The sequence below is a fragment of the Elgaria multicarinata genome, chromosome 2, assembly GCF_023053635.1.
Source record: "Elgaria multicarinata webbii isolate HBS135686 ecotype San Diego chromosome 2, rElgMul1.1.pri, whole genome shotgun sequence".
In the NCBI taxonomy this organism is placed as follows: domain Eukaryota; kingdom Metazoa; phylum Chordata; class Lepidosauria; order Squamata; family Anguidae; genus Elgaria; species Elgaria multicarinata.
Genome location: NC_086172.1, coordinates 45,630,061 through 45,642,563, shown reverse-complemented (window position 1 = coordinate 45,642,563; position 12,503 = coordinate 45,630,061). Strand labels below are relative to the sequence as shown.

Genomic DNA, 12,503 nt, shown 5'->3' with positions numbered 1-12,503 from the left:
CAGGTGTTTGGTTCCACACACAGAATGAATGTGCATAGGAGAAAGGCAGGTTCTGCCCCCAGTCTACACACACTATCTGAAAATAGCCTTTAGTTATGGTGCATGGGTGTCCAGGTGTTCAATTAACACACTGATTGGGGAGGAGTGGAGCCTGATGCTGCCTTTACTTTTATGCCACACTGCATGGTTAACAAACCACCCTGTGGAAAATATCCTACATTCAGACAACATATTAACCCACAGTTCAATAAACAACCCATACTTCAACAACAACCCACACTCAACCACTGTAGATCCATTCTTCATCTTGGATCTACTATTCTGCTGTACCACACTGGGGCCTACTGGCAGATCTCTGGGTGATCTGAAGTAGATCAGCAAGGATTTCTGACTCCCAATTGTTTAACATGACCAGCAAGGAAATGCTTCCTCATTCCCCTCCCCAAAATATACTGCTTAAAATGGTGGGGAAGATAACTAGGAGTGGATTTTTGTGTGGAAGGACTGTGACCTCCATTCAGTTCTGGTATTCAAAAGTAATTCTTGGGTTCAGAATTTGTTGATTCTAAGTGCACCAATCTCCAGCTGGCGAATCTCAGAGTTCTAGTGAAAAATCCAAAGTAGATCCCCCAAGATTGAAGGCTGCACAGCCATATTACATTAGATGCTGAAAAGGCCTACAAATATATTATCTGTTCTACTTTATTGTACCACTTTATTTGAATGAAAACAGATTTAAAGAAACTTCTATGGTTGTACAAACCACATTACATATTGTCATGGTTTTCTTCGCAGAATGTGATGCCTAGTCCTTTCTTTTGGGGGTTCAGGGTGAACCTGCTCTTGCAATAATTCTTTACATGAAAGGTTTTTCTTCCCTAACATAGGCTTTCCCTGAATCAGTAAAATTTCATTTGAAGACTTTCTCACCTTTTGGTAAAGGTTTTCCCAGTAGTCCTGAGTCATCAGCCGAAAGAGTGACAAGAAGGCCCAGCTAAATGTATCAAAACTTGTATAGCCATAGTTGGGGTTTTGACCAGCTTGGAGACACGTATATCCTTCTGGACATTTGCTACAAAATAAGACAACGGCAAAATGTCTGTTTCTATGTCAGAATTGACAATGTGCCTCCTAACTCAAATGTATTCATATGGAACAGTTTCGGTTAGCACATTTTAAATATGATAAAAGAAATCCCTAAAATTAAAATAACAATAACAACAGAGGAGGCAAAACCCCAAACTGATGCCTGTAAAATAGAAATCTATGGTGGTGTGTGATAAGATCAATGTGTTGTGATGTGCTTTTCTTCAGAGGCAAGGAAGCTGTACAGTGGAATCCTAGGAAAGTCTGATCAGACGTAAGTCCCATTGTTTTCAGTGAGGCTTACTCCCAGGTAAGTGTGCATAAGATTACAGAGGCTGCAATCCTATGCACACTTACCTGGGAGCAAACTCCATTGAAAATAATGGGACTTACTCCTGAATAGACATGCCTAGGATTGCACTGTCAGTATTTTATACAGCTATGCTTGAGTAGGGTGAGCATATGGAAAAGAGGGCAGGGCCTCTGCAGTTTTAACTGTTGGGATGAAGAGGGAATTTCACCAGGTGCTGCATGCATATAAATGGCACCTGCTGAAATTCCCTTTTCTATACAACTATTAAGATACAAGAGCCCTGTCCTCCTTTCCATATGGTAACCCTATGCTTGAGGAATTCAATCTTTGTGTTTTCTGATGCAAACTCCCATGCTTCCAGGACAAATATGCAGATTGGGATGTAATTATCCTTCTGGGGTTTTTTTATATATATATACTTCTCTGAATTTCACAATGCAGTTTTCAGCTCAATTTTTTTTTTAACCAAAACATGTTTTGAAAGGCCTATTTTAAGGTAAAATGCATTTAAAAATGTGTATTTTGAGGTGAAACATACTTATAAATGTATATTTTATGAGAAAATCATTCAAAGATATGTATTTAAGTAAGTTTTTAATGCAGTTTTCAATTTTTTTTAAAGTGGATTGATATGTAAAATAGGACAGAACAGGGTAATTCATGAACGCATGCAAAACTGACACAGAAACAGTCACTGGCAAGATCGTTGGCAACAATTCTGTAAAGAATATGTATCACTTAGGGCTAAATCTAATGTTAGGCAAGTGGAGTTCCACTTGCACCATGAGAGTTTCCTTTCTACTACTCTCTGGTGCAGCCCCCTGCCCACATGTCCCCTAATACTGTTCTAGAGAGCAACTCAACTCTGGAGTAGATTTGGGGGGTGGCGGTGGATGAGGACAGCAGGGAAGAGGGAAAATTTGCTCATCCAGTGTTGTCCATTCTGCTAGCAGAATGACACTGCTGGATACAACCTTTAGAGTACACCACAGCGAATTTCCATTTCCTGAGTATCATTTTGAAAAAACAACACCCCCCCTTTTATTGTTTCCACTTTGGGGTGCTGCTCCTCCATTCCTTTTGAAAGAAAAGGGAAAAACTCTGTTGCAACCTAAACTAGGCCCCTGATATTAAAATTAATTGTATAAAGTAAGTCATATTAACGTATTAGAATTTGAGGCAATATTCTACATTTCTACAAAGACATTACGGGAAATAAATATCTATGGTAAATTGGCACTTTATAAAGCAAATGGCTTGAATCCACTCACCCTGCATGAGTAGACAGGGCCATGCCCACAAGTGGAGGCCTGATTTCTGCCAATTCCTAGAGTCGTAGAATAGCAGAGTTGGAAGGGGCCTATAAGGTCATCGAGACCAACCCGCTGCTCAGTTCCCTGCACCTCACTGAAGTATCCCCCAACCCTCAGGAGCAGCTTTTTGAGGAGCAAACGGGTTGTGGGGGGGAAAAAGGAAGCCCCATTCCATGACTGGAAATCTGCTCGTAGTTTTTAAGATCCAAGTTATGGTATAGAATAAACTAGCCAGCTTAGTTTGCCTTATTAATGGTCTTTGTACACAACATTTTGAAAGTTGCTTACCCGGCATCTGTGCTATTTCCACAAAGCAAGGGATCCTTTGCATCTTTCAAATAGTAATGGTAGTCTGTTAAGGGGAAAAAAGTATCTTATTGTGTTTTTATTCAAATCATCAAGATTACTTTCTTTATAACAGATTTGCTACAAAAGGGCATGTTTAGGGTGACCATATGAAAAAGAAGACAGGGCTCCTGTATCTTTAACAGCTGTATAGAAGAGGGAATTTCAGCAGGTGTCATTGCAGGAGCTATACTAGAGTGACCAGATACAAATGAGGGCAGGGTTTCTGCAGCTTGAACTGTTGTAATGATGAGGGAATTTCACCAGGTGCTGCATGCCTACAAGACATCAAGAGCAGGTCTAGCCAGTATACACAACATTGGCAGTGGGTCCAAGAGGAGGGGTCCCTTCCCTTTCAATATATGAAGGCGCTTATATGTTACTCTTGAGATACTCTTGAGATTCTAGGAGTTCCATTATTCAGTCATCAATATCAGCTGGAGAAGGTAATTCCTAACCAGTTGCTTAAGAATTAAGGGATCATGTTAAATCCAAGCTATATACTAAATGAGATTTAGGGCACAATGGAAGATGCATATAATGTGGCTACCTCTATGAGTGGTCTCCTCCCACCTCCTTCTCACCACTTTCCACTCTCTTGACACCCAGACTACTGCCACACAGAGGAAAAATGCAAGAAAACTAGAGGTTGCTCCTTCCTCTCCCTTTTGTCACTGCTTGCATGCTCAAAGAAGGCATGTGAACATGCAGCAACAGAAAAGAGTCATAGCAACATAGCCAGAAAGCTCTGGACGTAAGCAGTGGGCTCCATGCTGGAATATGGGTGCTAACATTTACCCCTGAAGCTGGTCTGAGTCTGAAGAAAAATTCACAGATAATGGCCAGTGAGTAAGCCTAGTGTGAGGTTGATTCTTTAACTTGCCCAAGACCATTGCCTGATTTCATGGAAGCACCTAAATTTGTACCCAGGTGTTTCATTGTACCACAAAGGCCCTTTTAATAAACCTCACCTTGGTCTATAATGTATTCAGACCACATGAGTTTTGTTCCATTGAAGTGGACTTTAAACCGTGGGTCTTCATGAGCAGAATCGTTTAGGGGCCAGATCACACATTTGTGCCTCAAGTTACCCATGAACAGCTGCAACCCTATCAGTGCAAACACACTCAGACAAAACACAGTCAGGATCATGACATCCGAGAGTTTCTTCACAGACTGAATGAGCGCTCCCACAATGGTTTTCAGCCCTAAACAGGAGGGGAAAAAATACAACAAACCTTTGACTCCTGCTTTAGGTGTCATGTAATAGAGGCCATGGCTAGACCAGGCCTATATCCCGGGATCGTCCCTGTGCATCCAAATGACACACAGGGGATCCCAGGAGCAGGCAGGGATGACCCCTCCATTTGCCTGGGATAACCCTTAGGTCTAGCTAAGGCCAGAATTGCATTCAGAGTATAGCCAGTGAAATGAAAGATTTCATGCAGATAGCTTCTATACCTGAAAGCCTTTTCGTTCATGACAAATGGAAAGCTATTCAAAATGGAAATTGCAAATGGAAATGAAAAGTACACCATCTCTAAACTAGCCATATAAAAGCCGGTGATTTAGTTATTCATGCTTTGCATATATTTCATGTAAAGAAAAAAATGTACCCATCATAATTTCCCCCCACACATGACTTAATTGAAGCATGTCCTTTCAAGCCAGACGATAGAAAGGAAAGGTATCTCAGGGTAATATTTCATGCAATGTCCATGCTATATCTTCTTGGCTTATTGCTATCAATTTTGCACATGATTCAGCTCTCTAAACATTGAAATTTTCAATCCCAAGTTATTTCAACAAACAGGAACAGATATCCAAACATGAAGGTCAAAACTATTTTGTTTTCATATTGAAGAGGGAGAGAAAATTTAATATTTTAATATGCAACATACAAAATCTATATATGATCTCATGCAAGAATATTATGTTAAACTCAAAGGCTGATTTTTTTAAAGGCAACAATAAAGGGAATCATTTCAATTTTAAAAAAATCTGGATTCCTTTTATTTAAAACAACAATACATGGCTAGGCTAGCAACCATGCATATCCCAAAAGCCGTTAAATTCATGCTTTGGTGAATTTAAAATTCAGCCTCTGTGTTTAACCTCGCTCTCACCTGGGATGACTGATATTGTTTTCAATGCTCGGAGAACTCTGAATGTTCTCAACGCTGAGACATTGCCCAGGTCCACAAACTCTGTCACATATCTGTAATAGGGGAGTTCACACACAAACACAATGACAGGATAAAAAGGAACAGTTGGGAGGAACAAGGGACCTAACACCTTACACCACTTACTTCTTACCTGGGATTACAGAAATAGTTTTCAAAGCTCTCAATACTCTGAAAGTTCGAAGAGCTGAAACATTGCCTAGGTTTACAAATTCTGTTATATACCTGTAGAATCAAATCACAGTAATTCAGAATTGAGGCAGATGTTATGATACTTACCTGAACACTTCATTTTTTGGGGGGGTGGGGGGTGGCAATTAAACAAGTTATTTGCGTCTGCATTCAGTGCAATCCCATGTCCAATAGATTTCTACCCAAGTAAGTGTGGGCAGGTCCGCAACAGTCCCATTCCCTCTCTGCATATTCTCCAAAATAAATTACGCTAGAGTGGGCAATTTAATGCTTAGCGTCACGTTGAAAATCTACAACAGACATCAGGGACCACTGATACCTGCTGAAATGTATGTATCACATCTCAAAATGTATCTCTCAAATCAGAATGGCTTGAAATATAATTTTCAGATTGTGTAAATGTATTTACTTATGCCTGTTTTAATGAATGTCAATTACATTAATGTTACAGCAAGAAGTACTACGTCAATTTCAAATACAAGTGCCATAGTCATTGTTGCATGGGAAGACATCCAATTGTGCCACTGGATTTTTCTCTCTTCTCCACCCACCCCAAACCCAGAGCAGTTCTTAAAGGTGTGAGTGAGGCTGTGGGGGAAGGGAACAACCCCCTCCATATTCCACTAATGGAAGCCGTTCAGTCAGTGGGAGGAATTAACTGGATGTCATCCAAATTAATCAAATCTAAACTAAAGGCAAGATTAGTACCTTTTATTTGCTAATATTTAGAAACACTACTTCTGAAGTATTTGATAATTAAAATTTTAACATTTGTTAAGGGGTAAATTGTGCAGATGAAAACCTAATAGCATCCATTTTTCAAAATCTACTCATTACCCTTTTTTTTAAAAAAAAAATGCTGAATACTTACGCGAATGAAATGACAAGGAAATCGAGCCAATTCCAGGGGTCTCGAAGGAAAGTAAAGCTATCTATACAGAAACCTCTTGCAAAAATCTTTATAAGTGACTCAAATGTATAAATTCCAGTGAATGTGTATCTGAAGGGAGGAGAAAACCCAAGCCATGTTTTCATTCCATAGGATTAAATATAAATATTTGTTCACTTCTTAAAAACATTTTCGCACAATATAAAGAGAAAGCTCATAAAGCCCCATTACAAGGATTTGATGCTCTTCCATCACCATATTAACCCCCTCCTTTTCTTATTATTTCTGTGTTGTGGTTAAAATGAACATATTATTCAGCAAAGATGCTAGATGTTTATGCAAGTGCTGAAAATCACTCTACTGTAGAATTACAGATATTTTACAGTACTTAAGGAATCTTAAGTCCTCATTAAAACTTTGGTGGTTAGTGAGAAATGTTACAAATCCAGACATAACAATGGAGGGCTATTTTTAAAAATGCCACCAGAGGCTTACATGGAGTTCAGTTCCAGCGCACCAAGTATTCAATGGAGAGAGAAGTATTCCTTCTCTGTAGCTGATTAAGGAGGAGCAGTAATATATAATTAAGGAGATTGAAGTCTGAAAGAAGGACTAACTGGCAGCACAAGAGAACAAAAAGGGAGGCAATTTTCCAAATTCAGAATGAAGCAAATTTAAGACTAGAAAAATGAGAAACAGAAATAAACTTAAATTTACAGGTTCATCCATCCCTACAACTATCCTGAGTGGAAATTCACTCAAGGGGTGTTCCTACTGGTGGGAGCAAACGCCGGCTCCGGGTCATTATCGTTATAATTTTACATGTATTCCAATAAAATGAATTCTCATAAAAAGCTTTGAATTTGTTTGAATATGACATTTGAGCCACATTAAAATCCAAAAGACAAGATCCAGGCAGCGTGGGTGGAGTGACAGAGGCTTTTACAACCTCCCATTTCACTTTAAATGCAATTTAAACCAGATGGGCATCTGAGCCCATCCAAATTCCTAACCTCTCGGTGGACAGAGCTGGCAAGGGGGAACGTTCTCACATTGAGCAGACCCATTTCTTTCTCCCTATCCTCCCCTACCTCCATGTCCTCCCAGGGATCACAGAATTGCTCTGCCCATGTGTTTTACTTAATTGTTTTGCTAATCAAATATTTCAGTTCAAATACCTATGGCTATTGGGACATAAAATTAATGGGTACTTGATAGTTTGCTAAATAAATTTAAATCAAATAAACATGCTAAATCAGACCACACCCTTAGTCGGGGCATCAGAAAATATTTCAGGAAAGTTTCCAATTCAAATGTTTCCAGAAAACCAATATCACTGCCTGGAAGTATTTTCAGGGATGCACAGCTCTTAAAATAATGCAATTAAAGAGCTGTACAAATCTAGGGTGACCATATGGAAAGGAAGACAGGGCTCCTGTATCTTTAACAGTTGCATAGAAAAGGGAATTTCAGCAGGTGTCATTTGTATATATGGAGAATCTGGTGAAATTCCCTCTTCATCACAACAGTAGAAGCTGCAGAAGCTATACTAGAGTGACCAGATACAAAAGAGGGCAGGGCACCTGCAGCTTTAACTGGTGTGATAAGGAGGAAATTTCACCAGGTTCTCCATATATACAAATGACACCTGCAGAAATTCCCTTTTCAATACAACTGTTAAAGATACAGGAGCCCTATCCTCCTTTTTATACGGTCACCCTAACAAACCTAGCATATTAAACCCATGCAACACAGAGAAGAAAGAACAAACAATACACTTACTCCACAGACTTTGACCATTCAGGAGGTTCTTTCAGAGTCATGAATACACAGTTTGTCAGAATAGTGAACATAATAAACATGCTGAATAATGTTGGATTAAATTAAGGAAGATATAATAAATTCCAGGCTAATAATCTCGCCTAACAATGCAATCTTACACACGTCTACTCAGAAGACATCCAATTGAATTCAATGGGGGCTTGTTCCAAGGTCAGTCAGTATGGGGATACAGCCGAAGAGCTCCATCACACCTGCACATTTGCCCTGGTTTACCCTCGAATTATCCGCTCTCATTTCCATAGCATGTGAAAGCCTGATCAACTTACACCTTTGCGCTTTTACGTTTCATTCATCTTTACACCTCTCCTCTTATGCGCACCAGCATATCGGTGTTCTTCCGTTGAGATGCACCTCACCCCCAGATCTCCTTTGTACCTTCCCCTACAGTTCATTGGTTGGTGCTAGTTGAACACCACACCCTCCCTCCCTACGTGGTTATTCCCTGATGCCTAGGCTATGCCCGTTCCCCTCACCCTGCCTGGAGGCTTTGGAGTGTGAACATACTAAAATCAGATGCAGGCTTACCTTTGAATAAACCCCATTGAACAGAGAGAGACTTACTTCTGAGTAAACAGAAGTAAGAGCTCAAGAGTAAGCATGGGGTTGCAGAGCACTTCTTTCCAGTTTGCTGTTTTAAGACTTAAAAAAGAATGCTTCTGAGTGACCACACTATTAAAAGTCAGTTCTATATGGGTTTACTCAGAAGTAAGTCTCTCTCTGTTCAATGGGGTTTACTCAAAGGTAAACATGCATGGGATTTTAGTATGAGTGGGATATAAATACTTTATATAAATATAAAGACTGTCAAGAAATACTTTTGTAAGCCGCCGTGAGAGCCTTTTTTGGCTGAATGGCGGCATAAAAATGCTTAAATAAATAAATAAATAAATAAATGCAGTTGAAATCAATGGGATTTACTTTTGAGTAAAGGAACCAGCAGATCTGTAGTTAAAAATGAGGGCGCTGCTGGCAAGGAGGGTGCATTTTCCACATTTCTTTTCAGGTGAAAATGCCTACTCAGGAGGAAGAACAGAGTTCAATGGGACCTCTTCTTGCTCCAGAGGGACTGCTTATAACCCACATGCAAATTTAATCCATAGATTAATTGATTAATCAACTAAAACTCCTATCAGCTGCCACTGGAGGTTGCAAAGTGTTGCGAGAGAAAGAGATGCAGGTGGAGGGAGGGGAGAGAGGAAAAGGTGAGGGAGGAGAAGCTAGGCAGCCAGCCCAGTCCAGCTTAACACCTTGGTGGGGAAACCAGCCCAGAGAGCATGCCAGGTAGCCTCCTAGGGAATGAAGGTGGGGAACACCCATACTCACTCCCCCCTGCCTCTACGATGTCACCAATGCATCCCCCTCTCACTTTCCTGCCTGCCCAAAGCAAGTCATGAAGCAAAGGTGGACGAACGGAAGTACAATACAAAGTAAAGGTGAAAGAACGAAAGTTCTTTCCTTCAACCCAGCAGCCAGGAAGCAGCAGGAGGAAAGGATTTGAATTTGAATTTAAAAACACCCGCTGGAGAAAAGGTACACCCCTCTCTTTCGTCATCAATACCGCCCCTTGAAAACACGCCCACAGAACATTGGATTGAAAACAATGGATGAAAATACACATTGAGGGTAGTGCATTGTCCTTTCGATTTACCGGAAGAACCAGACTTTCCCCGCACCAAAAAAACCAGCTCTAAGAGGGGAGTCGAAAGAGTGGTCAGGGCAGAACGTGGACGACATCATCTGAGTCCTTTGCACACAACCCATGATGACAGCAGGCTATAACACTGGTGTGATGGAGCTTTAAATGTATTCACATTTTTAAGACAAAGAGGGCAAAATCCAATGGGGTGCTTATACCCCTGCCAATTCTCTTATGTCCTGCCAATTTTGTTGCACAAGTGTACCCCGCCACTTATGTAATGGCCATTTAGCACTTCCAGGAGCAACCTAAATTAGTTTAAATGCTTGTTAATGGAAGGAGGCAGGTCAGTGGAGCTCCCAGGTCAGTAGAACTCTTCTAGATTCACTAATTTCTGCTTATTTCAGGGTTTGTGCTAAATCTCCCTTATGTAAACAGTGCGCCCTACATGCACAACAGAGCTGGCAGGTCCCACCATATGTGGAAGGAAATCGGCAGAGAAGAAAGGAATTGGCAGGGGCATAAGTGCCCTGTTGGATTCTTCCCAGACTTATTTTATTTATTTATTTAATTTATATACCGCCCCATAGCCGAAGCTCTCTGGGCAGTTTATAAAAGTTAAAAACACTGAACATTAAAAAGTATACAAAATTTAAAACCATCAAAAACATAAAAGCAACAGTATAAAAACAACGGTATCCATTTAAAAACAACTACATATGAGGAGAAGTATACTGTAACATGGTACTATAATATCCTTCTATTTCCATGATATATATATATATATATATATATATATATATATATATATTCCAGCATCTGTGCAATATGATATATGAGAAACTGTTAGCCAATTGCCACACAGCATCTTTGAGAATGACATTTATCCCAATCATTGCAAAGAACAACCTTTTAAGAATGGGATGTGACTGGGATGTGTTCTTAGAATGTTGTTGTTTTTCAATTCTATTTAAGAAGGTTCAACAATATTTATAAATCCAAGATGAAAAAGTGTATTGTCACCCTAAAATGTTAATGCTGTGCTGCTAATGGTATAAGGTTGGATCCAGAGTTTTATTCTGCAGGCAGAAAATAGGAGGTAACTTTCACTGACTCCCCCCTGCCTCTGCAGACTCAGGTACCACCTCCTCCAATGTCCTGAGCGGATTTTCAGGGGACACAGGCAACTGCAGGAAAACGGGGGAATGGGCGAAGCTCAAAAGTGTCTGGATGACAGAAGGAGACCTTTGATTCATGGGAGGCTTTTGGTTTTGCTTGATCTGAATGGTAGAACTTTATTTCCAATGAAATGAAACTATAATTTAATTAAAACAATTTGTGTCCATTCAAATGGCAAAATTAAGAACTTCTGTAAATAAAACCACACTCAGCTATTCCAATATCCTGGTGCTTCTATTTAAATCAGGCTACCTATAGTTTTAAATACACTTCTTGAAAAAGGATATGAATGAACCAAAATCTTTATAGAAATTCTTCTAATAGTACTGAAAGGACTGAAGTAGTACAAGGCAGGCGTGGCACTGAATCTGAAGATGGACTTCCCTTTATTCAATACTATAAATGTCTACAAATGGGGAACAAAATACGGAAAAGCAGGATTATAATGATATTCGACAAAAGCTGAATATGAAAAAGACAACTACATTACGTTAGCTTACTTTTAGGCCCAGTTCAAATATAATGGGAAACTGTGGTTCCCCACTATGACAACGTATCTCCCTTACTATGAAAAGCTATGCTCAAGCTTCACTCGTTATAAACACTTACTTTTTTATTTGCATAATAAGGGTCCAGGTCTTCCAAGGGCTCAGACACCATTCCTGGAGGGATGTCTCCGTAAATAAAGGGCAAAGGCTTCCCTGCCTCCAAGTCAGTATTTGGCTTGGGCTTGTTTTCTTCATTGTCCTCATCCTTTTGCTCTTCTTCAGTTTTTTGCTTTGCTTTTTCTTCAGCGATCCTTTGCTCAATTGCTGCAAGGGACTCCTTAGTGAACCGGAAGAAGCAATCTGGTCCTGGTGGTGCGAGCAGCGCCTGTGCCATCTTTTCATTCTGCAAATTTGGATTACTTTTTAATTCTTATGAAAAAAATGACCTATGAGAGAAAAAGGCATTAAAGTGTTAAAAGAAAAGAAGCAACAACAATAAGGGGAAAAAAGAAAGCAGCATTAAGAAAACAAACAAACAAACCCTAGACCAATAAACTGAGCTCTTTATAACAGTACAATCGAGATTTTCCAAATGAAATTAGACTTCTAAAGGCCACTGAGAGTTAGTGGGACATGGATACTTAACTCCTAATTAGCGCCTTTCAAAAACCCAAGCTGACATTTTCCGTTACTGAAATGAGACTTAGCAGGTACTCCTTAAGCAAGGACTTAAAACATCTGAACAGGGCTGATGCCATTCATATCACAGTCATACTATTGGGAACCAGTGTACAGTCTTGCTTAATTTTTGCATGCAGGATCACAACCAATCGTTGGCTTTGCTGTTTGCTTCTTCCAAAGGTGTACAGCAAAGGACACCATTGATTTTAATGACAAGTAACAAATATAGTATGTATCTTTTTTATTTTCTGTTGACCAGCTCCATGGGCTCCTCCTCAATTATCATCTAACAGCAGGAGGCGTGCAGGAGCAGACAACGTCATGAGAGGGACCCACGAAAATCTGTGAGTGCCCAG

General features: G+C 39.9%; 1 protein-coding gene across 15 annotated transcripts in view; it reads right to left on the bottom strand.

Annotated features, from left to right (window-relative positions):
* The window catches only part of LOC134392269 (sodium channel protein type 2 subunit alpha-like), a 59,074-nt gene extending 47,214 nt beyond the window's left edge, over positions 1-11,860 (bottom strand). For 8 of the 15 annotated variants that reach the window (XM_063116444.1, XM_063116449.1, XM_063116446.1 and 5 more), the window contains exons 1-8: positions 11,588-11,860; positions 11,266-11,384; positions 8,104-8,193; positions 6,304-6,432; positions 5,374-5,465; positions 4,029-4,265; positions 3,001-3,064; positions 931-1,072 (exon numbers count right to left, since the gene is read on the bottom strand). In XM_063116444.1, coding sequence (XP_062972514.1) covers positions 931-1,072; positions 3,001-3,064; positions 4,029-4,265; positions 5,374-5,465; positions 6,304-6,432; positions 8,104-8,193; positions 11,266-11,384; positions 11,588-11,860 — 1,146 coding nt within the window. Of the gene's footprint in view, positions 1-930; positions 1,073-3,000; positions 3,067-4,028; positions 4,266-5,183; positions 5,276-5,373; positions 5,466-6,303; positions 6,433-8,103; positions 8,194-11,265; positions 11,385-11,587 lie in introns of all 15 variants that reach the window. The other 7 variants (XM_063116440.1, XM_063116443.1, XM_063116441.1 and 4 more) reach the window with 2 other exon arrangements.
* Positions 11,861-12,503: the final 643 nt, after the last annotated feature.